Raw genomic sequence first — 25,550 nt, 5'->3', positions numbered from 1 at the left:
GAATAGAGACGGGAGCTGGGGGAATAGAGACGGGAGCTGGGGGAATAGAGACGGGAGCTGGGGGTATAGAGAAGGGAGCTGGGGGAATAGAGACGGGAGCTGGGGGTATAGAGACGGGAGCAGGGGGAATAGAGACGGGAGCTGGGGGAATAGAGATGGGAGCTGGGGGAATAGAGACGGGAGCTGGGGGTATACAGACGGGAGCTGGGGGAATAGAGACGGGAGCTGGGGTATAGAGATGGGAGCTGTGGGTATAGAGAAGGGAGCTGGGGGAATAGAGAAGGGAGCTGGGGGTATAGAGACGGGAGCTGGGGGTATAGAGACGGAGCTGGGGGTATAGAGACGGAAGCTGGGGGAATAGAGACGGGAGCTGGTGGTATAGAGACTGGAGCTGGGGGAATAGAGACGGGAGCTGGGGGAATAGAGACGGGAGCTGGGGGTATAGAGACGGGAGCTGGGGGTATAGAGACGGGAGCTGGGGGAATAGAGACGGGAGCTGGGGGAATAGAGACGGGAGGTGGGGGAATAGAGATGGGAGCGGGGGGAATAGAGATGGGAGCTGGGGGAATAGAGACGGGAACTGGGGGTATAGAGAAGGGAGCGGGGGGAATAGAGACGGGAGCTGGGGGTATAGAGAAGGGAGCTGGGGGAATAGAGATGGGAGACTTGAGGAATTAGTAATATTTAGAAAAACAAATGCCAATCATGGTTTTCTGTAAAATAATAAAATAAAAATATTTGGTCTCATACCAAATATGACATTTATTATCAAAAAGTAGCTTATGTGAGGTTGGGGAATGCCCTGCCGGGGGATGTTGGGTAGGGGGTTCCTCACGGTGAGGGCAGTGAGGGGGTTGGGGAATGCCCTGCCGGGGGATGTTGGGTAGGGGGTTCCTCACGGTGAGGGCAGTGAGGGGGTTGGGGAATGCCCTGCCGGGGGATGTTGGGTAGGGGGTTCCTCACGGTGAGGGCAGTGAGGGGGTTGGGGAATGCCCTGCCGGGGGATGTTGGGTAGGGGGTTCCTCACGGTGAGGGCAGTGAGGAGGTTGGGGAATGCCCTGCCGGGGGATGTTGGGTAGGGGGTTCCTCACGGGGAGGGCAGTGAGGGGGTTGGGGAATGCCCTGCCGGGGGATGTTGGGTAGGGGGTTCCTCACGGTGAGGGCAGTGAGGGGGTTGGGGAATGCCCTGCCGGGGGAGTTCTATAAAGGCATCATAATTATTTGTAACTAGCTACTACACTATCTTAGTTCTTGTTTGATTTCTGTATGTTCTTAACATATATGTTTATTATATTTATATACCAATGTTTTTCTCATCACTGTGTTTGCTCAAAGTGTCCACCACAGATCCACAATCACCAGGTTGTGTCAGAACCTCTGTGGGCAAAAAACTTGTTATGCACAGTCAGTGTGTAACTCACCAAGCTTTGTTTCTTACAAAATGAAGCAGCAAGAGAGCAGGTACAGAGCAGGTACAGAGCAGGTACAGAGCAGGTACAGAGTAGGTACAGAGTAGGTACAGAGTAGGTACAGAGCAGGTACAGAGTAGGTACAGAGCAGGTACAGAGTAGGAACCGAGTAGGTACAGAGTAGGAACCGAGTAGGAACCGAGTAGGTACAGAGTAGGTACAGAGTAGGAACAGAGTAGGTACAGAGTAGGTACAGAGCAGGTACAGAGCAGGTACAGAGTAGGAACCGAGTAGGTACAGAGTAGGAACCGAGTAGGAACCGAGTAGGTACAGAGTAGGTACAGAGTAGGAACAGAGTAGGTACAGAGTAGGTACAGAGCAGGTACAGAGCAGGTACAGAGTAGGAACCGAGTAGGTACAGAGTAGGTACAGAGTAGGAACAGAGTAGGTACAGAGTAGGTACAGAGCAGGTACAGAGCAGGTACAGAGTAGGAACCGAGTAGGTACAGAGTAGGAACCGAGTAGGAACCGAGTAGGTACAGAGTAGGTACAGAGTAGGAACAGAGTAGATCCAGGCAGTCCAAAAGCAGCAGCATTTTGCATCTGAGAGCAGCACCAACACCCACTGTTCATTCTCCTGAATTGGGAGATGCAAAATCGACGGAAGAACCCGAGATGGCCCAAAGGAGCCAGGAAGAGCCGAAGACGACAGTGGGCAAGGAACTGGGAAGAGATACAGATTGCCAGTACAAAACGGAAATATTTTAACACGTGAACATAAACACAAACACAAACACAACACAAACATACCTGTAAGGCAGTAGGGAGAGCGCTGCCACATTCAGCTCCATCACAAGGCCGCAGCCCAGCTCCATTACAACAGGCAGGTAATTCAGCATATAGCCATTAACATATTACAGGATTTATAAAACTGTAAGGAAATGCAGCATAGCTGGAATACATGACATATAACCATATACCAATCTCAGCACAGTACAATGGGCAAATCTCAACAATCAGGTGACAGTGTGAGCATACCCCCCAACTGTCCCGCTTTCCGCGGGACAGTTGGGGGGCACTGTGTATGGGGGGGACTGTCTCTATTGGGGGCACTGTGTATGGAGGGACTGTCTCTATTGGGGGCACTGTGTATGGGGGGACTGTCTCTATTGGGGGCTACTGTGTATGGGGGGACTGTCTCTATTGGGGGCTACTGTGTATGGGGGGACTGTCTCAATTGGGGGCACTGTGTATGGGGGGGACTGTCTCTATTGGGGGCACTGTGTATGGGGGGACTGTCTCAATTGGGGGCACTGTTTTTGGGGGGGACTGTCTCAATTGGGGGCACTGTGTATGGGGGGAGTGTCTCAATTGGGGGCACTGTGTATGGGGGGAGTGTCTCAATTGGGGGCACTGTGTATGGGGGGGAGTGTCTCAATGGGGGCTCTGTGTATGGGGGGCACTGTGTATGGGGGGGACTGTCTCAATTGGGGGCACTGTGTATGGGGGGCACTGTCTCAATTGGGGGTACTGTCTCAATTGAGGGCACTGTGTATGGGGGGCACTGTCTCAATTGGGGGTACTGTCTCAATTGGGGCACTGTGTATGGGGTGGGACTGTCTCAATTGGGGGCACTGTGTATGGGGTGGGACTGTCTCAATTGGGGGCACTGTCTCAATTGGGGGCACTGTGTATGGGGGCAATTGGGGGCACTTTCTATGGGGGGCATTGTGTATGGGGGCACTGTGTATGGGTGGTACTGTCTTTTAGGCTATTGGGGCTACTGTGTATGGGGGTACTGTGTATGGGGGGCTACTGTCTCAATTGGGGGCACTGTGTATGGGGGCAATTGGGGGCACTGTGTATGGGTGGTACTGTCTTTTAGGCTATTGGGGCTACTGTGTATTGGGGCACTGTGTATTGGGGGCTACTGTGTATGGGGGGCAAACTGGTACATAGTTATAACTCACTTATAACTGACTGCCTTCTCTCCATATTTGTATTTTAATGTAGGAGTTGCACATTTGCGTCTGATCCCGCCATTTCTACTATATAAAAGGAGAATTTTTTGAAAAAAAATGGATGGGGTGTGGTAATTGGGGGCGTGGCCAAATCTTTTTGTCCCTCTTTTCATTTTTTAAATGTTGGGAGGTATGGTGTGAGGATTAAATCATGCAGTTTTTTCCACAGCAGCCATTTTGGAGACATGGGCTCTGCCTAACTTCATTATAAACTTTTGGGAATATGCTATACACACCTCAAGAACTGCTAAAAGCATTACATTGCTATAGCTAAAGGTAAACAGGCTGCTGCAGTAAGGAAATAACTTTTAAAATCAACTATTAAACTTCTGAGGGGATTAGAGCAGTGACAGCCATTTTAGCTCTTGTGGGGAGCTGATGCTCTGAGGGGGGACCAGACCAAATGACAGAACATACAGGGGGGTTAGGGAAAGTCCATTTAGGACTATAGTCTGGCAAAGATTCTGCTCAGTGGCTATGATTTTTACATAGTAGTTTGCTGGTCTGTCAGAAACTATTTAGAACTAGTGATGGGCGAAATGTTTCGCCAGGCATGGATTCGTGGCGAATTTCCTCGGATTGGCGGATTGTTGCAGGAAACGGATGAAAAAATTTGCCGTGGAAAAATTTGCCGCACGTCCAAAAATTGTCACCGGCATAAAAAAAGAATTGTTGCAGGCGTCAAAAGAATAGCCGCGGGCGACGAAACAATAGCCACGCGACGAAACAATAGCCACGCGACGAAACAATAGCCGCGCGACAAAATAATAGCCGCGAGCGACGAAACAATAGCCGCAGGCGACGAAATCATTGCTGTGCGACAAAATAATACCTGTGGGCGACGAAACAATAGCCGCGCAACAAAATAATAGCCGCGGGCGACGAAGCAATAGCCGTGCGACAAAATAATACCTGCGGGCGACGAAATCATAGCCGCGCGACAAAATAATAGCCGCGGGCGACAAATTTTTTTTGTCGCACGACATTTTCGCCGTTTCGCAAATTTTTCGCCGTGTCGCGGATCTTTTTAATGATTTGTGAATTTTTCGGTGAAGCAAAACTGAACAGATTCGCTCATCACTATTTAGAACCTAATAAACAGTAAAACATACAAACGTATATGTTGCACTCCCAGTCAGTATATTGGTACAATCCAAATGATTTTTCCTGTCAGGAGTTTAACCTCCTGCAGAGATATTTGGCCAATTTTCATATATTTAAGTTACCTGTGTTACACATGTACCAAAGCTCCCGCCCCCCCTTCCCAAGGCCGCAGCTCCATGACAGCAGGGGGGCCGGCTAATCTAAAGGGGGCCATACATGGGCAGATTTAAACTGCTGATTTGAATCCTTAAGACGGATTCAGCAGCTTATCTGCCCGTGTATGGGGCCCCCGACGGGCCTCCCCGATCTATATCTGGCATATCCGGGAAAGTGTCGATTGAGCAGGTTTGATTTTTCCATTGGTTCGCACACCTCCCAAACATTTTTAAAATGGAAAGAGGGACAAAAAAAAATGCCGCAATTTTTTGACCACACCCATTTTTGCATCCACACCCCCTAAATACCACTCCCATTTTACTAAATTTGGCAGGTTATTTAAAGTTTGAATACATTACTAGGTGTTTTGAGGTCCTGTTTTATGTGTTATGACAGTTTTGCTGAAAAGGTGAAGTTGCCCTTTAAACTGTGAGTCTCAGTTCCTACACCTACTTGAGACAGGTGGTAATTATAGAAAAGTACAGTTAATGAGCTTTTGGCAATAAAATATGGACTTACAGTGTTATTTATTCAAGTCTGTGTTGGCCCCAGAGTGATGCAGCCTCCAGTTTGCTGCATATAAATAGTAGCATATAAATAGTAGCCGCATATAAATAGTAGCATATAAATAGTAGCCGCATAAAATAGTAGCATATAAATAGTAGCCACATATAAATAGTAGCATATAAATAGTAGCCACATATAAATAGTAGCATATAAATAGTAGCCGCATATAAATAGTAGCCACATATAAATAGTAGCATATAAATAGTAGCCGCATATAAATAGTAGCATATAAATAGTAGCCACATATAAATAGTATTATATAAATAGTAGCCACATATAAATAGTAGCATATAAATAGTAGCCGCATATAAATAGTGCATATAAATAGTAGCATATAAATAGTAGCCACATATAAATAGTAGCATATAAATAGCAGCCACATATAAATAGTAGTATATAAATAGTAGCCACATATAAATAGTAGCATATAAATAGTAGCCGCATAAAATAGTAGCATATAAATAGTAGCCACATATAAATAGTAGCATATAAATAGTAGCCACATATAAATAGTATTATATAAATAGTAGCCACATATAAATAGTAGCCGCATATAAATAGTGCATATAAATAGTAGCATATAAATAGTAGCCACATATAAATAGTAGCATATAAATAGTAGCCACATATAAATAGTAGTATATAAATAGTAGCCACATATAAATAGTAGCATATAAATAGTAGCCGCATAAAATAGTAGCATATAAATAGTAGCCGCATAAAATAGTAGCATATAAATAGTAGCCACATATAAATAGTAGCTTATAAATAGTAGCCGCATATAAATAGTAGCCGCATATAAATAGTAGCATATAAATAGTAGCCGCATATAAATAGTAGCCACATATATATAGTAGTATATAAATAGTAGCCACATATAAATAGTAGCCGCATAAAATAGTAGCATATAAATAGTAGCCACATATAGATAGTAGCATATATATAGTAGCATATAAATAGTAGCCACATATAAATAGTAGCATATAAATAGTAGCCACATATAAATAGTAGTATATAAATAGTAGCCACATATAAATAGTAGCATATAAATAGTAGCCGCATATAAATAGCATATAAATAGTAGCCACATATAAATAATAGCATATAAATAGTAGCCACATATAAATAGTAGCCACATATAAATAGTAGCGCATATAAATAGTAGCAACATATAAATAGTAGCATATAAATAGTAGCCGCATATAAATAGTAGCCACATATAAATAGTAGCATATAAATAGTAGCCACATATAAATAGTAGCCGCATATAAATAGTAGCCACATATAAATAGTAGCATATAAATAGTAGCCACATATAAATAGTAGCATATAAATAGTAGCCACATATAAATAGTAGCATATAAATAGTAGCATATAAATAGTAGCCACATATAAATAGTGCATATAAATAGTAGCATATAAATAGTAGCCACATATAAATAGTGCATATAAATAGTAGCATATAAATAGTAGCCGCATAGAAATAGTATCATAGAAATAGTAGCATATAAATATTTATATGCGGCTACTATTTATATGATACTATTTATATGCACTATTTATATGTGGCTACTATTTATATGCACTATTTATATGTGGCTACTATTTATATGCTACTATTTATATGCTACTATTTATATGTGGCTACTATTTATACGTGGCGACTATTAGCGCACATAATAATAGGCGTTAATTAGCGCACATGCGGTAAATGCCGCATGCAATATCACGCATAAATTAGCGCAAGTATGCTTATAGTGAATCGTGCGTTAAGTGGCGAAAATTTAGACGCAATTAAATTTTTATTGCACGCTATAAATAGTGCACATTTTAACGCACTTTAGTGAATCAGCCCTAATGTATCTTAACACAGGTGACACTCATTAAGATTTCTGGGATCTCTGCCAAAAGCTACTTATTTAATTAAATGTGAGAAACACTGTATCTAAGTGCAGGTGACGCTCATTAAGATTTCTGGGATCTCTGCCAAAAGTTACTTTTTAATTAAATGTGAGAAACACTGTATCTAAGTGCAGGTGAAGCTCATTAAGATTTCTGGGCTCTCTGCCAAAAGTTACTTTTTAATTAAATTTGTATCTTTTTTAGCTTCAGTGCAGGAGATCAAAGGGAAATGAGGGACTTTTCAGTAAGAATCCGGGACTGCGGGTTGAGCTGTCAAAAGAGGGACTGTCCCACGAAAATCGGGACATTTGGGAGTCATGGGCTCGTTGATGCAGTCCTTTGTCGGATGGCTCATATGCCCATCGATCGAATTAGCCTATCATCCACCTTAGTGGGCATATCGGGCCAAACGATCTTAGCACAAATGGCCACATTAATGGAGCACAGCAGGGCCCCCTTGATTAATAAGCAAAACCATAAATAGATTAAATTGCATTAAAAGCTGTTTTATAATAATAATAATTGATGTGCGGGCCGGCCTGATACCCATTGGCAGTGGGTGGCCAAGCCGACAAGGTTGCCTAGGGTTCCTGGCCCGGCTCTGCTATTAATAATGGCATTCACAACACATAGAAAAGTTTTGTGTTTCTGCCTATAAGATTTAACTTTTATTTAAATACCATTAAAAGTACCCATCATAAATACTCAAAATATCAATTAATTATAAATTGGTTAAAAGGCCACCTGACCAACACAGGTCATAGTAGAAATGGTTTAATTATTACTTTGGTAAGTGTTAACTAGTCCTAAAAGAGACGAAGGTGCAAATGTGGGGAGAATGGAGGAAACCGAGAGAATCACCCAGAGGAGATGAATCGTCATAAACAATCACCCACAAAAATTAACCCACACTATTAACTCACTCTAGTGGGAGTGGTGAGAGTTAAGAACTGTATATTCTGTTAATCATATCCAGGTACTAGGTAGCGGTTCTCAGCAGTACAGCACAAAAGCACAGAGTATATATATGACACGCTCACTGCCACGCTCGAGTGGATTCAATTCCAAGAAGGTGTGCAGTTATAATACTTTAAAATAAAAGAAATCTGTATTGTCAAGGAATTAGAGCTCTAATAGTTAATTGTTAACAACATCAGTGTCTATACTCAATTATTACCAGGTTGAGGGAATAAGCAGGGGCTCTACATCATGGCGGGTTTTCTATCCATACCTATTAATTTAGAGGATTGGCAAAAAGAGGCAGATGGGGCATTCCAAGCAGATCTATTAGTAGTGGAACAGGATACGGCAGATATTAAAGGAACGTTTTAAAAATTAACTAAAATTTACAAAGAACAAATTAGAAAATGGTGGGAGGTAACGAGCCTGAAAAAATATCTGGAACATGATATGATCCCGAGGGGTTTAAGATTACAGATTACCCCCGCCTCACATATAACTTCGGAGCCCTTTCGTGAACGGTGGGAGGGAATCTTAACAAAATGCTCCCTTGAGCTGATGGGTTTACTCCTAGAACACGAAATCGAAAACCTAGAATCATCTAATTTAAAGCTGGATAATGCGATTAAAGAAGCACAGGTGTTAAGTGAGAACCCTACCTTTGAACCATTGGAACTCAAATTAAAATCCTCTATAGAGAGTTTTCGTAAATACATTCGGGATAGAAAACACAAAAAATTTATGAGAGATAGGGGGGATTATGAAAGGGGAAATATATATACCAGGTTTGCAAAACGTATGGGTCACAAATATCAGGGACCAGTATTAGATCCTGACTCCTCTTCGGATGATGAAAGATATAGAACTAGTGATAGCGACGATGGGAACTTGAGACCCATCTTAAAAACGGACAGGGGCAGAATTAGACGAAAAGAGGTATCTTTTTTAGGGGAGGCCCCAGAAGGCTCCCCAACAGAGCAACTTGCCCCAAAATTACGAGACAGAAATACTTGGGGGTATCGGAGAACGAGAGGACGGAGGGGCAGATGAGTACCCCTTCCCCAACCTTGCATAGCGCCTCGGGTACACATTCACTTCAACAAACACAGGTGGTTAATTTATCCTCTTTTAAACTGAACAATAACCATATTGAACTTTTACAGAGAGGTCTTAATTTTGTCCCGAATAAGGACATAAATAAATTTGAGTGGATAAAAGATATTAACCTTTTTGCCAGGAAACTGGCACTGTTTAAGTTCTTTAAGAATAAAGAGGATAAGGAAATGCGGAAATTGGGCCTAACTCGAGATGATTTACCGACATTGAGGGTACTTGAGGCATTACAAAATGACAATGATGTTGACCTGAGAGGGGTGTTGAGCCCATATAAAAAGCAAAGTGACTTTACACCTAACATTGCGTCATACTCACATATAGACGCTTTTGTTAATCTGGTCACCTCAGAAATTGAGAATTTAAAAATTACTAGAGGCATCGGCAACCTCTCATTAGGTTTAACCATGGCCTTAGAGGAGTTAAAAAACTGTGAACATATAGTGATCAAACCGGCCGATAAAGGGGGAAATGTGGTTCTGATGGAGAAATCGGAGTACAAAGCAATGGTTTCTGACTTACTTATGGATCGAAATAGTTATGAAGTTTTGAGCACTGATCCCACGACCACTTACCTGGCTAGTTTGAAGCTGCTGCTTGAAAAAGGCAAATATGCAGGAGTTATTTCTAAGAAGGATTTTCTTTTTATGTTTCACGAACATCCTTCGATCGCGACGTTTTATTGTTTGCCCAAAGTTCATAAACAAACTGCTAAACCTAAGGGACGTCCAATTGTCTCGGGGAATGGTTCTTTAACAGAGAATGTGAGCAAATTCATTGATCTATATTTGGTACCATGTGTCCTGGAGTTGCCTTCTTACTTGAAGGATACCAAGGACATTATTCAAAAATTACAAGAGGTTAAAGTAGATTCGTCCTGTCACTTGATAAGTATTGACGTAGAGGCGTTATACACAAGTATCCCACACAACCTGGGTTTAGTAGGGAGCAAATATTTCCTTACAAAAAAATATGATAGAGAGAAAACAAATTTTTTTGATTGACCTTTTACATTTTGTTCTTACGCATAATTACTTCCTCTTCGATGGGAGGTACTACCATCAGATTAGGGGAACCGCAATGGGGAGCTCTTGTGCCCCCAGCTATGCAAATTTGTATTTAGGTTGGTGGGAGGAAATATGTGCCCTTAATTCTGCAGAAAACCCCTTTCTCCATAAGATTCTGTTATGGAAGAGATATATGGACGACATTTTGATTGTTTGGCAGGGAAATAAAAATGAGTTTGACAGTATGCTTTCTCAGTTTAATAAGAATGACTTTGGTCTGTTTTTTACCAGTGATTTTGGCAGTAAATGTTTACCTTTCTTGGATCTGAGTCTAGCAGTAACCTCACAAGGATCAATCTCTACCACAATCTATCGCAAACCAACTTCCACTAATAGTCTCCTACACTTCTCCAGTTTCCACCCTATACCATTAAAAAGAGGGATACCAGTGGGACAATATTTAAGATTACGTAGAAATTGCTCGGATCTAGATGACTTTAAGATCAAAGCAATTGATCTACGAAATAGATTCATCCAAAGAGGTTATCCAAAACGCTGGCTCAAGAGGGCATATAAGAGGGCACTTGAATCGGATCGCCAAACTCTTGTTTTCTCCAACAAGGCTCCAGATATGGAAACAAAGCAATCTGATATTAGATGCGTTGGCACATATAATAATCAGTGGCAAAGTATCAAATCTATTATGCAGAGACATTGGAGTGTTTTGAAAGGGGACCGAGACTTAGGACCAATATTGCCCCACCTACCATCCTTAGTAGCAAGAAGATCTACTAGTTTGGGAGACATCCTGGTACATAGCCATTAAAGTGAGCGGCGGGAATCACCATCACATTTCCTTACCCCGACGGTGGGATCATATAGGTGCCACAGATGCGAAGCATGCCAATATATGGTACCAAAGAAATTTTTCCAAAGACCTGGCTCCCAGATTAAATTTGAAATTAGGCAGTTTATTAATTGCCGCACTGCTGGAGTAATATATGTAGGCTTATGTAGCTGTCCCATGTTATATGTGGGAAAGACCTTTAGGGAATTGCGTAAGAGGGTCTTAGAGCATATTGGTACTATCAATAATAAGAAGGAAACTCCACTTGCCAGACATATAAGGGACTTCCATCGTTCGGATGTGACTGCCATATCTTTCTTTGGCATTGAAAGGGTAAAATTGGGACCAAGGAAGGGAGACATAAATAATCTGTTGCTGAAAAAAGAATGTGAGTGGATTCATAGATTAAAATCAAGAGCTCCGCTAGGTCTGAATGAGGGCTTCACATTTACCCCCTTCATACGGAAAAGATGATAGCCTGTATGACTATGATCCCCTTATTAGGACCATTCAACCTCCAAGTATAGTCTTTTACCTTTTTCCCCTGCTTTATTCTCTCTCCCCGCTATTATGGATAGAATTTTAGAGTTTTATATATATAAAAACTCCGTTTTAGAATTTAGATAATAAATATGTTTTGTGGCCTTTAGATGGCGATCTCGGACACAGAGTATATATACAACTAATAGTAAAGTAGTTGAACCATAGATAGCCCCTGAAGAAGTCACGTGAGCGTGACGAAACGCGTTGGGCGGGCATTGAAGGTTGCAAGGGAAGGTGGGGGACACGGAGAGAGTTTTTCCCTCAAGGACAGGTTTTTCCTGTCTGAGAGGTATGCGGCTGTGATAGCCGCTTTGGGTCTGGGGGAGGACTGTTCATTTAACAGACTGGGTGGCGGTAGTGCGAGGCAAGCAGTGACTGTCCCGTAATTAAAGGGAGCGCTCAGCCTGTGCACAGGGGCCTTGCATATGAGCGGGTGGGCACCGGTACGGGCCTGACATGATGAACGCTGTTGGGTCTGCGGGGCTAATGGTTTGGGCGCACCTGCTCTAAACGCTGTGAAGGTGATAATGTGAGGTACTCGAGCGTGGCAGTGAGCGTGTCATATATATACTCTGTGCTTCTGTGCTGTACTGCCGAGAACCGCTACCTAGTACCTGGATATGATTAACAGAATATACAGTTCTTAACTCTCACCACTCCCACTAGAGTGAGTTAATAGGGTGGGTTAATTTTTGTGGGTGATTGTTTATGACGATTCATCTCCTCTGGGTGATTCTCTCGGTTTCCTCCATTCTCCCCACATTTGCACCTTCGTCTCTTTTAGGACTAGTTAACACTTACCAAAGTAATAATTAAACCATTTCTACTATGACCTGTGTTGGTCAGGTGGCCTTTTAACCAATTTATAATTAATTGATATTTTGAGTATTTATGATGGGTACTTTTAATGGTATTTAAATAAAAGTTAAATCTTATAGGCAGAAACACAAAACTTTTCTATGTGTTGTGAATTCAGGAATTTAGGTGGAAAACACCTTGTGTATGCCAAATTTGGGAAGTAACCTTACGGATTAAGCACACGTTTTCTTTTTTCTCGTTTTTTGCGTATTTACAAATTAATAATGGCATCAAGTATTTCACTGGCGGAGTTGGTAAATGCCAGCCAGGTGGTAAATGTAAGGTGTGGGTGGCAAGACTGGGGCACAGGCGTTTGTATAATGAGCGACACAACCTGTACACTATGCGCACATGTGTGACGTAAGCTTGGAAAGGCGCATTTACCGCTCCTATGTCTATAGACAGTATACAATATGGCCGCCCACGCCAGGACCCTCCTGCTGCCACTGACCTGCCACTCGTTGATAATTATGTTGTACGGGGCCCTGTAATTTCTGCCAGCAGCCCTGGTTATAACTATTATTATAAATCAGATCAAGTCGTAAATGAATTAACCCTGTGCCCCACCCCCAGGCTTTATACATAGTAACGAGAAGGTGTTTCTCAAACTCAGCATAAATTCTGGAGGGACCTCTCAGTCATTATCATTACCAATACTGTTGGTCACTATTCCCCTTTACATCAAGGGACACAGGCCACTGACTACTTAGTAAAGTTTGGGTTTTCTTTGTGTTTTAATCCTATTTTATTTTGTAACCGTATGCACTGTAATGGTATCTCTTCTGATATTATACCACAATTTTACCTGTTGTGATATATATATATATATATATAAAAAAACTTTGAGAAAGGCTGTAGCCACAGCCGAAACGTCAGGTTTTGTTCTTTAATAAATTTATTTTTTGCTGTTTAAGCCCTGAGAGTGCGGTTCTTTCCTACGAGATGTGGATTCTATATATATATATATATATAGCTAACCTGTTCAAGTGTTTCGTGCGTAGCAACAAGCATTTGAATGCTAATTAACCCCTAAATGTTAGCACAGAGTGTGTGTGTTTACACTAGTTAGCCTGTTGTGTGCTGGAGTGTTTGGTACAGAGCAGGACCATTTCACTGCCAGGGACAGAGACTTTAGGAGGGAGGGTACAGAGGGGGGTACAGTGGGTAGTTGGTAACCTATTCTGGTGGCAGTGATTAACTAGTGATTGACTGGTGTAGAGCAGGGGAGAGGCAAGATTGTACACGACAGATGTATTATTTCTAAGCAATGCATTTTGTGAATGAGAAGTGCCCCTTTCCGCTGCTTGTTGGACTCTGTAATTACTGGAGCTGTAGCGCCCCCTAGGGCCTACATTTTTCTGCTTGTTGCACTTAGTCTCGCCTTTGTTTCACAAAGTGTTTTTCTTTAACATCTCCAATGAATAATCCCGGTACATATTCTTTAATCCGGCATATGTTTTTGGACAGTAGGAGGAACCAATCAGGATGCAGGGAGGACTTTCTGAGCAGAAGAAGCAGGAAGCCAAGAACAGAGCGAGGGCAGCGGAACTGGGGAGGGTTTTTGTATTTTTTTTTTTGTCTATGTAAAGTTGGGAGGAACATGGTTAAAAAAATTTCATTACAGTAATGATGCTTCATTGTTATTTGTATATGACAATAAATTTTGAACTTGAAAAACTTGGGTTTTATACATATATATATATATATATATATATATATATATATATATATATATATATATATATATATATATATATATATATAGAAAAAGGCTGAGGCACACACTTATAGGGAAAACAACCTGGGTGCAAATCAGATAAACAATGTAAATATGTAAAAAATGCTGATGCACACCAGGAAAATTTTATCAAAAAAAAGATACTTAGTTTATTTAGATCGACGTTTCGGTCCTCACCCGGGACCTTAAAGGTCCCGGGTGAGGACCGAAACATCGATCTAAATAAACTAAGTATCTTTTTTTTTTATAAAATTTTCCTGGTGTGCATCAGCATTTTTTACATATATATATATATACAGAACCAAATAGATCACACCCTAAAAGAGTCCAAACGCCCAAGGTGCTGGCAAAAAAATGTTTTTCCACAGACAGTAAGCCGCACACACAGGGACTTTGCAGAAAAAATCACAAATTTATTAGAACAAAAAAGTCCAACGTTTCGAGCACCAACTGTGCTCTTCCTCAGGGACAAACCTGAGGAAGAGCACAGTTGGTGCTCGAAACGTTGGACTTTTGCCAATAAATATTTTTTGTTTTCATAAGACCTGTGAGTGCGGTATTTATACATTTTATACCTATGCCTTGTGATCCTGCACCCAGGCAGTATCTTTCACATTTTGATGTGAGTGCCTGATCTATATATATATATATACAGCAGCGAAGAGATCCGCACTCACAGGACTTATAGAATTAATCTGGTGTTTATTGAGAAGACTAACGTTTCGGCTAAAAAAGTAAAAATAAAAGGGAATATATACACATATAACATAAATACGGCATATAACAACTATATACAGGAGATTCTGAAGCACTTGTGTCTCAGGAAAGTGCAACATTGTATGCTGTTAAATGTAACAAAACAGCTCAAATGGTGTAAAAAACAAAACAAAAAAAACATCAGCTACATCATCACAGATTTGTTGCAAAGTTAATTTAAGTACCTTAGAGTCAGTGAAGGAATAGGGAGTTCACACTAGGCATATGTTGCAATAATTAGGAGCGGTTACAATGTATTAGGGACTTACTGTTACAAATGTTACATCCAGTGTTGCAGCCAGAGCCTGTCAGTGAGAGGCGGGAGGCCAGATCCTGTCAGTGAGAGGCGGGAGGCCAGATCCTGTCAGTGAGAGGCGGGAGGCCAGATCCTGTCAGTGAGAGGCGGGAGGCCAGATCCTGTCAGTGAGAGGCGGGAGGCCAGATCCTGTCAGTGAGAGGCGGGAGGCCAGATCCTGTCAGTGAGAGGCGGGAGGCCAGATCCTGTCAGTGAGAGGCGGGAGGCCAGATCCTGTCAGTGAGAAGCGGGAGGCCAGATCCTGTCAGTGAGAGGCGGGAGGCCAGATCCTGTCAGTGAGAGGCGGGAGGCCAGATCCTGTCAGTGAGAGGCGGGAGGCCAGATCCTGTCAGTGAGAGGCGGGAGGCCAGATCCTGTCAGTGAGAGGCGGGAGGCCAGATCCTGTCAGTGAGAGGCGGGAGGCCAGATCCTGTCAGTGAGAGGCGGGAGGCCAGATCCTGTCAGTGAGAGGCGGGAGGCCAGATCCTGTCAGTGAGAGGCGGGAGGCCAGAGCCTGTCAGTGAGAGGCGGGAGGCCAGATCCTGTCAGTGAGAGGCGGGAGGCCAGATCCTGTCAGTGAGAGGCGGGAGGCCAGATCCTGTCAGTGAGAGGCGGGAGGCCAGATCCTGTCAGTGAGAGGCGGGAGGCCAGATCCTGTCAGTGAGAGGCGGGAGGCCAGATCCTGTCAGTGAGAGGCGGGAGGCCAGAGCCTGTCAGTGAGAGGCGGGAATTGCAGGGCAAGGACTGCTGTTCAAAGGGGAGCACAGCTGCTTACTACTCCAGGGGAAGACCCTGTGTAAGGTGCGTGTTGCCATGGTAACGTCTATGCGTTGCTATGGTCAAGTGTCTGGTGTGGAAAGGTTGTAATGCCAGGTTGTCAAAAGTAAAAAATAAAAAATAAAAAAAGCGACTCTGGAACTTTCCCAATTAATACTCTGTATTGGGAGATTCAATAACCACTAGAGTTACAGGCACTCTGAACTCAGAGACTCCCACCTAATGATCAATTGTGCTCATAAACATATCATTTTGGGGAACAGTGTAGGAAAGTAACCTTACTTATGTTTTACCAGGGTACTATATCATACGTAATTGGCCGAATTAGAGAACCCCAGAACAGGAGAATAAAAAGAGAAGATGAATTAAGACATATATCACCCAGAACAGTAAGTGTTGCGCAGCAAGAGTGCATAGTCCACAGGAGCAAAAGTTGGTGGTATATAGGGTGAGTGGTCCATAATCCACATAAGTTTACTTACATGGCAAGTTAAGGGACAAATAAAGGGGATAGGACATTAATCACCAAATTATGCCATGAGAGATATGGGAGAGACCAGACTCAGAACCAGAAATAGATATATAAGGCAATAGTAGCATCTGTATATAGTTTAAATAAACCATTATATATATCTATTTCTGGTTCTGAGTGACCTGCACCAAGGGTGTGCCTTTCGGCATCTGCACTCCACTGAAAAAATTCACCAGGCGGGGGGCACAATCAAATCTAATGTATAAAGAAATTACTAGACCGGCACACCTTTATTAAAACTTTATGCCTTTATTATAAGCACATTGCTTATATACAGTATATTATCTACAGTTTCCTAGGTCAGAACATGGCATTTATAATTTAAAGAGACAGCAGTTGCCACTGTTGCACTCTAACTGCAGTGTTTCCTCCATTCTCTTCCCCTCCTGTCTGACTTCCACCCAATTCCTCACTTTGAACAGTGCACTCACTCACTCCTCCTTCCCATTCTCACTCCCTCATTACTTTCCTCTCAGTTCTCACTCTCTCCCACCCTTTGTCCCTCTTCGGTCCCACCTTCTGTTGCTCTCTGGTCTTGCTCAGAGTTATGTGACTTGAATAAAAGCTTTTTTAGCCTGCAGCCTTGTGCCTTTATATGGGCACAGAACCCCTCAGTGACTGCTAATATCCTTATCATTTACAGTAGGGGGTACATTATCCCTTATAATACATGAGTGATACTCAGAGTTCCCTGTATAACTCAGCCTGCAGCCTTGTGCCTTTATATGGGCACAGAACCCCTCAGTGACTGTTAATATCCTTATCATTTATAGTAGGGGGTACAGTATCCCTTATAATACATGAGTGATACTCAGAGTTCCCTGTATAACTCAGCCTGCAGCCTTGTGCCTTTATATGGGGGGCACAGAACCCCTCAGTGACTGCTAATATCCTTATCATTTACAGTAGGGGGTACATTATCCCTTATAATACATGAGTGATACTCAGAGTTCCCTGTATTACTCAGCCTGCAGCCTTGTGCCTTTATATGGGCACAGAGCCCCTCAGTGACTGCTAATATCCTTATCATTTACAGTAGGGGGTACATTATCCCTTATAATACATGAGTGATACTCAGAGTTCCCTGTATAACTCAGCCTGCAGCCTTGTGCCTTTATATGGGCACAGAACCCCTCAGTGACTGCTAATATCCTTATCATTTACAGTAGGGGGTACATTATCCCTTATAATACATGAGTGATACTCAGAGTTCCCTGTATAACTCAGCCTGCAGCCTTGTGCCTTTATATGGGCACAGAACCCCTCAGTGACTGCTAATATCCTTATCATTTACAGTAGGGGGTACATTATCCCTTATAATACATGAGTGATACTCAGAGTTCCCTGTATAACTCAGCCTGCAGCCTTGTGCCTTTATATGGGCACAGAACCCCTCAGTGACTGCTAATATCCTTATCATTTACAGTAGGGGGTACATTACCCCTTATAATACATGAGTGATACTAAGGGGCTGATTTACTTACCCACGAACGGGTCGCATGGAGTCCGATTGCGTTTTTTTCGTAATGATCGGTACTTTGCGATTTTTTCGTATGTTTTGCGATTTTTTCGGATTCTTTACGAATTTTTCGGATCCAATACGATTTTTGCGTAAAAACGCGAGTTTTCCTATCCTTTACGAAAGTTGCGTAAAAAGTTGCGCATTTTGCGTAGCGTTAAAACTTACGCGAAAAATGCGCAACTTTTCGCGTAAGTTTTAACGCTACGCAAAATGCGCAACTTTTTACGCAACTTTCGTAATGGATACGAAAAACTCGCGTTTTTACGCAAAAATCGTATTGGTAACGAAAAATTCGTACAGAATCCGAAAAAATCGCAAAACATACGAAAAAGTCGCAAAATGTTCGTTTTCAAGTCGGAACTTTTCCAATTCGGGTCGGATTCGTGGGTTAGTAAATCAGCCCCTAAGAGTTCCCTGTATAACTCAGCCTGCAGCCTTTTTTCTACCCCCCCTTCTGTTCTTCCCTTACTCTTCACTTCTCCCCAATAATGTGCTGCGCTCAAATTGTAGATAAGGAAACCAAACTGCCATGGTTTTTGCACCATATTACGTTTATTAGTAGCTGTTGGGATACACAGGGCGTTAATGCTCATATCTGCATGTAGCTGGGGGGCAAACAAATCACAGGGCGGAGCCTCTCAGCAGGACTAAAAGGAACCCGAGGGACAGCCCCAGCGCAGGGTAACTGTATTTTACCCCAGGGGCACCGTTGCACAGGTTGGTTCTGCAGCAGGAAACCTCAGTGGCGACCCCGGCAATATTTTGTATATTCCTGGAGTACAGCTGGGCATACAGGATTTAGAGACGGCTGTTGCACCCGCTGTACAATAGAAAAGATACCAGATTTAGCCACTGCCCCACCAGCATAAGCCCCTCTCCCTGACACCCTCTTGCCTTACCATACACACTCTCCCACAGTTACAGCACCTTGCCTTACTATACACACTCTCCCACAGTTACAGCACCTTGCCTTACCATACACACTCTCCCACAGTTACAGCACCTTGCCTTACTATACACACTCTCCCACAGTTACAGCACCTTGCCTTACTATACACACTCTCCCACAGTTACAGCACCTTGCCTTACTATACACACTCTCCCACAGTTACAGCACCTTGCCTTACTATACACACTCTCCCACAGTTACAGCACCTTGCCTTACTATACACACTCTCCCACAGTTACAGCACCTTGCCTTACCATACACACTCTCCCACAGTTACAGCACCTTGCCTTACCATACACACTCTCCCACAGTTACAGCACCTTGCCTTACCATACACACTCTCCCACAGTTACAGCACCTTGCCTTACTATACACACTCTCCCACAATTACAACACCTTGCCTTACTATACACACTCTCCCACAGTTACAGCACCTACTGTCTTCATCTTGCCCTACTGTCCCCATCTTGCCCTGCTGTCTCCATCTTCCCCTACTGTCTCAATCTTGCCCTACTGTCTCCATCTTGCCCTACTGTCTCCATCTTGTCCTACTGTATCCATCTTGCCCTACTGTCTCCATCTTGTCCTACTGTCTCCATCTTGCCCTACTTTCTCCATCTTGCCCTACTGTCTCCATCTTGTCCTACTGTCTCCATCTTGCCCTACTGTCTCCATCTTGTACTACTGTCTCCATCTTGCCCTACTGTCTCCATCTTGTACTACTTTCTCCATCTTGCCCTACTGTCTCCATCTTGTCCTACTGTCTCCATCTTGCCCTACTGTCTCCATCTTGCCCTACTGTCTCCATCTTGCCCTACTGTCTCCATCTTGCCCTACTGCCTCCATCTTGCCCTACTGTCTCCATCTTGCCCTACTGTCTCCATCTTGCCCTACTGTCTCCATCTTGCCCTACTGTCTCCATCTTGCCCTACTGTCTCCATCTTGCCCTACTGTCTCCATCTTGCCCTACTGTCTCCATCTTGCCCTACTGTCTCCATCTTGCCCTACTGCCTCCATCTTGCCCTACTGTCTCCATCTTGCCCTACTGTCTCCATCTTGCCCTACTGTCTCCATCTTGCCCTACTGTCTCCATCTTGCCCTACTGCCTCCATCTTGCCCTACTGTCTCCATCTTGTTGTGGACGCCACCTGGTCCTCGCTTTCTCCCCTGCTCGGTCCCCCCTGGGCATTTGCCAGAACCCACAGATTACATTTCTGCAAAATCAGTTCAGTTCAATTTGCCCCTTTCATACACTTCTAATCTCAGAACTTCCTGATAGTGATTAACGAATCAGTCTCGTTTCCCTTCACCATAAAATTTGCGAAACGGTGAAAAATTTGCGAAATACATTTGTCGCTGGGTTTTTTTTGTTGGCCGCGGCTATTTTTTTGTCATTGCGGCTAATTTTTTCCACCCACGCATCCATTCTGACGTGACCGCGCCCAATTTGACACGCGACAAAAAAAAATTCCACACAGCGAATTTTTACGTGCCAAATTTTCATAGAAGTTTTGCAAAACAATTCGCCAATGGCGAAATGCAGAAATTCACTGCGAATCCATGCCTGCCGAAAAAATTCGCTCATCACTAATGCCCGACCTTTATAACTGTCCCCTGGGGCACTTACAAGCAGAACCAACAACAGTCATACAGTATTTGTGGATTGAACTGCAAATGATTGGGATCTTGCAGTTGGCGTTGGTGGCGGAACCCACACACGTGTAGCACTGCAGGGGCACAGCTGTAACATAAAGCAGAATATTCCCACATTAATATACACAGAACAGCTTAAAGCCATGTATTATTATGTGAAGCATGTAACTGCCCCCCCCCCCAGCTCAGCAAATATATACAGGGAACTCTGAGTATCACTCATGTATTATAAGGGATAATGTACCCCCTACTGTAAATGATAAGGATATTAGCAGTCACTGAGGGGTTCTGTGCCCCCCATATAAAGGCACAAGGCTGCAGGCTGAGTTATACAGGGAACTCTAAGTATCACTCATGTATTATAAGGGATAATGTACCCCCTACTGTAAATGATAAGGATATTAGCAGTCACTGAGGGGTTCTGTGCCCATATAAAGGCACAAGGCTGCAGGCTGAGTTATACAGGGAACTCTGAGTATCACTCATGTATTATAAGGGATAATGTACCCCCTACTGTAAATGATAAGGATATTAGCAGTCACTGAGGGGTTCTGTGCCCATATAAAGGCACAAGGCTGCAGGCTGAGTTATACAGGGAACTCTGAGTATCACTCATGTATTATAAGGGATAATGTACCCCCTACTGTAAATGATAAGGATATTAGCAGTCACTGAGGGGCTCTGTGCCCATATAAAGGCACAAGGCTGCAGGCTGAGTTATACAGGGAACTCTGAGTATCACTCATGTATTATAAGGGATAATGTACCCCCTACTGTAAATGATAAGGATATTAGCAGTCACTGAGGGGTTCTGTGCCCCCCATATAAAGGCACAAGGCTGCAGGCTGAGTTATACAGGGAACTCTGAGTATCACTCATGTATTATAAGGGATAATGTACCCCCTACTGTAAATGATAAGGATATTAGCAGTCACTGAGGGGTTCTGTACCCCCCATATAAAGGCACAAGGCTGCAGGCTGAGTTATACAGGGAACTCTGAGTATCACTCATGTATTATAAGGGATAATGTACCCCCTACTGTAAATGATAAGGATATTAGCAGTCACTGAGGGGTTCTGTGCCCCCCATATAAAGGCACAAGGCTGCAGGCTGAGTTATACAGGGAACTCTGAGTATCACTCATGTATTATAAGGGATAATGTACCCCCTACTGTAAATGATAAGGATATTAGCAGTCACTGAGGGGTTCTGTGCCCCCCATATAAAGGCACAAGGCTGCAGGCTGAGTTATACAGGGAACTCTGAGTATCACTCATGTATTATAAGGGATAATGTACCCCCTACTGTAAATGATAAGGATATTAGCAGTCACTGAGGGGTTGTGGAGCCTTTAGGATTGAGCAAATAGGGGTTCAGAGTTATGAATAAGGGGCAGTGTAAGAGGCTAAAGGGGACAGGTTGGGGGGTCAGACCTACCTGTGCCAATGCAGAGAGCAGCCAGTAGCAGAGAGACACACAGAGCAGCCATGGTCAGTGAGGGTGTCGCTATGCTATGGGTTCCCCCTTATATCTGTATGGGGACACCCTGCCCTCCATGCACCCTCCCCTTTCCCACTGATCATAACTATTTGACACTAGCTGCAAGGAATATATGTTTTACAATGCCCCCCCCCCAAATATATGTAGTTTAAATCCTTGTTGGGGCTGTCCCCTAAGCTAGTTTTACTTTCTGTTTTCCAAAATTCTCAATTATTTCCTCCATCAAAGTTAATGAATGCCTTTACTTGCCCTTGGGTGAGCTAATAGGTATAATAGTAATAGTAATAAGTATAATACTATGCAATTACAGTGAGCAGCCAATGCCAGGGGATATTGAGCTTATAGCAGTACTGAGGCCCAGCAGGTCCTGTTGGAAAGTTATCCAGTAACTCAGAAGTTAAGCAGGTAGCCATACATAGGAGAAGCTGGCCATACATAGGAGAAGCTGGCCATACATAGGCAGATTTAAGATGCCAATTCGAGTCCTTCAGATGTATTCATTAGCTTATCTGCCCATGTATGGGGACCTCTGATGGACCTACCCTCTTATATCTTAGTTGGGATCAAGTACAGGTACTGTTTTATTATTACAGAGAAAAGGGAATCATTTAACCATTAAATAAACCCAATAGGGCTGTTCTGCCCCAATAAGGGGTAATTATATCTTAGTTGGGATCAAGTACAGGTACTGTTTTATTATTACAGAGAAAAGGGAATCATTTAACCATTAAATAAACCCAATAGGGCTGTTCTGCCCCAATAAGGGGTAATTATATCTTAGTTGGGATCAAGTACAGGTACTGTTTTATTATTACAGAGAAAAGGGAATCATTTAACCATTAAATAAACCCAATAGGGCTGTTCTGCCCCAATAAGGGGTAATTATATCTTAGTTGAGATCAAGTACAGGTACTGTTTTATTATTACAGAGATAAAGGAAATCATTTTTAAAAATTAGAATTATTTGCTTATAATAGAGTCTATGGGAGATGGCCTTTCTGTAATTTGGAACTTTCTGGATAACGGGTTTCCGGATAAGTGGTCCCATACCTGTATATGGGTTATGTCAATCATTATGTAAGAAATGTACAGTATCAGGAAAGGGCTGCAATAGCCAGAGGCAGATTATTGTGCAAATAAAAAGCCAAACACTCAACAGATTACAACAAAATCATATCTAAGGACAAGTAACCCCTAAAATAAAAGAGCTTTCTATGTATTTACATTTAGTACAGACCATCTTATGGGTTTTGCTGCTCACATATACTTCAAACATCAGCTGCTGTGTTACCACAGGGGCAGCCATTCCATTCCAACTGGGAAACATTTTGTCCATAGCAACGGAGAAATTGTGTACAATACAGTGGTTTTAATGCCAGGGAGAGACTTTTATAATGCCTCATATAAATGTTGTATAACAATATAATAATTAGTTTGTGTAGGTGCTGGTTGGACTATGATGTTACTGGCCCTTTAACCCTTTCAGTACCATTTTTGCACTTCTTTGCAATACGTTTCGCCCATTGTGTGTCCTCTCGCTTTCCTCAGGGTATTGTTTAATTTTCCAAATTAAAGTAAATAACGGTTAAAACAACCTCAGCTTTCTACATCTGCCTGAATTTGTTTTGAATTCTACTTCTCTAAGAAGAAATAGCGCTCTAAAAATCTACAGAATGAAAAATAGCCCTGTTTCTGTTCTTTTAAACCATTTGTATTGGAATTTGTATTAAACCACAATGTTATAAATACAACATTTGTTTGCACAATCTTATTTGTACAAATTAGCAAATAAAGATAAGAATATCCTTTGCAGAACATAATATAAGCATTAAGTACCAGTCATTTCTATTATCTGGCTGAAACTAAGAACATAAATTCATCATGAAAAATGTTCTTTTTATTGACTTCCAGCTAACTGTGAATAGCCAGTGTTTCTGGGGCTTCCTGGCTTGTATAGTTAAGAAAAACCCAGCACAAAACACTGCCCAAAATCAACATACTTTAGCTTCTAAAGAGAAAAAAAACGCAAGTTTACTGCAGAAACCCATAGAGTTTTGGAAAGTACTGTACAGGCTCTGCCGAATCCAAAATGGGTAAATATGTCTCTCTACTCTTGGCAGACTGCAAAATTTTGCTAAAAAGAATGATATATTCAAGTTCTGAACCTCTACTCAAAACATCCAGCTTCCAGGACCTTATCATCCACAGGTCACTAGGGACTAAGATAAAGCACGAGCACCACGGTTCCAAAGGACAGTTTGTGTCCAATATGCTTATAATGACCAAAGTATCCTCTACTGAAGTTTATCCTGTTATAATACATAAATATTACTGTATTACACTGTAAATTCTATCCTTATAAACGGTTCTTAGTGATGTCATCAGTTATAATCGGTGCTTAGTGATGTCATTTCTGTCACATGATTCACTAAAACTTGGGTGTTATAACAAATAAAGTACCCCCTGTAAAAAAATATAAGGATATTAGAAGTCACCTCAGAGATCCATGACCTCCCTTCCCCCCCCACCGCTGATCAACAATAGGAAGGTAGCAAGATTGCTGCCCCCTGACACCTGTATTGCTACCTAGCGGTAGATATCAGAACAGCACTCAATAGTAAAAGTTCAAGTCCGGCTCATGACTCCTCCAGTTACACTGAGTAGGAGAAACAATAGGTTACTTGAAAGCAGTTTTATTTTGTAGTGCTGGCTCCTACTGACTCAGGCACACTCTACTGCTGCGCTGCAAGTTGGAGTGATATCCCCCCCTCACTCCCAGCAGCCGATCAGTAGAACAATGGGAAGGGAGCAAGATAGCAGCTCCCAGTAGGTATCAGAATAGCACTCAATAGTAAGAAACCCAAGTCCGGCTTGGGACTCCTCCAGTTACATGGGAGTAGGAGAAACAATAGGTTAGCTGAAAGCAGTTCTAATGTGTAGCGCTGGCTGAAAGCTCAGACTCAGGCACAATGCACTGAGATGGTGCCTACACACCAATATTACAGCTAAAAGAAAAACATTTATTGATTCCAAAAATGGTTAAATGGTAGATGAATTATTTGCAATGTGAACAGTGTAACACAGTAATAAAAACTCATAAACAGAATCCCTTTAAACCTTCCTGTGTCCTACGAATGGACTGGCCTCCTGTCCTGCCTTTGTACATGTATAGAAATTCTCAGTGGAACCAACAGGCCTGACTGTTTTGATTGCTTTTACTGGAGAGGACCTGGTTGTAAGATGCCCATTGAAGGGTCTATGTCCTTGCCCCCCCCCCGTCACAGTGAGGGCTTTCCCAGCACAGGGAGCAGGAAGCCCAGGGACACATTAGGGGCCATTT

The 25,550-nt window shown here is 42.7% G+C and overlaps 2 protein-coding genes across 2 annotated transcripts in view; both read right to left on the bottom strand.

Annotated features, from left to right (window-relative positions):
* LOC101730595 (lymphocyte antigen 6E-like) overlaps window positions 1–15,478 on the bottom strand; it is a 59,797-nt gene extending 44,319 nt beyond the window's left edge. Inside the window, exons 1-2 of the mRNA XM_031904506.1 lie at window positions 15,251–15,478; window positions 2,220–2,340 (exon numbers count right to left, since the gene is read on the bottom strand). Coding sequence (XP_031760366.1) covers window positions 2,220–2,250 — 31 coding nt within the window. The 5' untranslated portion in view covers window positions 2,251–2,340; window positions 15,251–15,478. The remainder of the gene's footprint in view (window positions 1–2,219; window positions 2,341–15,250) is intronic.
* Window positions 15,479–18,765: 3,287 nt separating this feature from the next.
* Window positions 18,766–22,221, bottom strand: LOC116411711 (lymphocyte antigen 6E-like). Its single transcript, XM_031904507.1, has 3 exons — window positions 22,148–22,221; window positions 20,684–20,797; window positions 18,766–18,927 (listed from the first exon to the last, which is right to left on the bottom strand). Exons 1-3 carry the CDS (start codon window positions 22,197–22,199, stop codon window positions 18,800–18,802), a joined length of 294 nt encoding a protein of 97 aa, XP_031760367.1. The 5' UTR covers window positions 22,200–22,221; the 3' UTR covers window positions 18,766–18,799.
* Window positions 22,222–25,550: the final 3,329 nt, after the last annotated feature.

This window comes from Xenopus tropicalis, chromosome 6, assembly GCF_000004195.4.
Source record: "Xenopus tropicalis strain Nigerian chromosome 6, UCB_Xtro_10.0, whole genome shotgun sequence".
Classification (NCBI taxonomy): Eukaryota; Metazoa; Chordata; class Amphibia; order Anura; family Pipidae; genus Xenopus; species Xenopus tropicalis.
This window is presented reverse-complemented; position numbering and strand designations above follow the sequence as displayed.

Coding starts and splice junctions, on each gene's coding strand:
- LOC116411711 (XM_031904507.1), bottom strand. CDS start 22,199: ATGGCTGCTCTGTGTGTCTCTCTGCTACTGGCTGCTCTCTGCATTGGC. Junction 20,798..22,147: donor TGCTCTCTGCATTGGCACAG/GTAGGTCTGACC, acceptor TTTATGTTACAG/CTGTGCCCCTGCAGTGCTAC. Junction 18,928..20,683: donor GACTGTTGTTGGTTCTGCTT/GTAAGTGCCCCA, acceptor TCTATTGTACAG/CGGGTGCAACAGCCGTCTCT.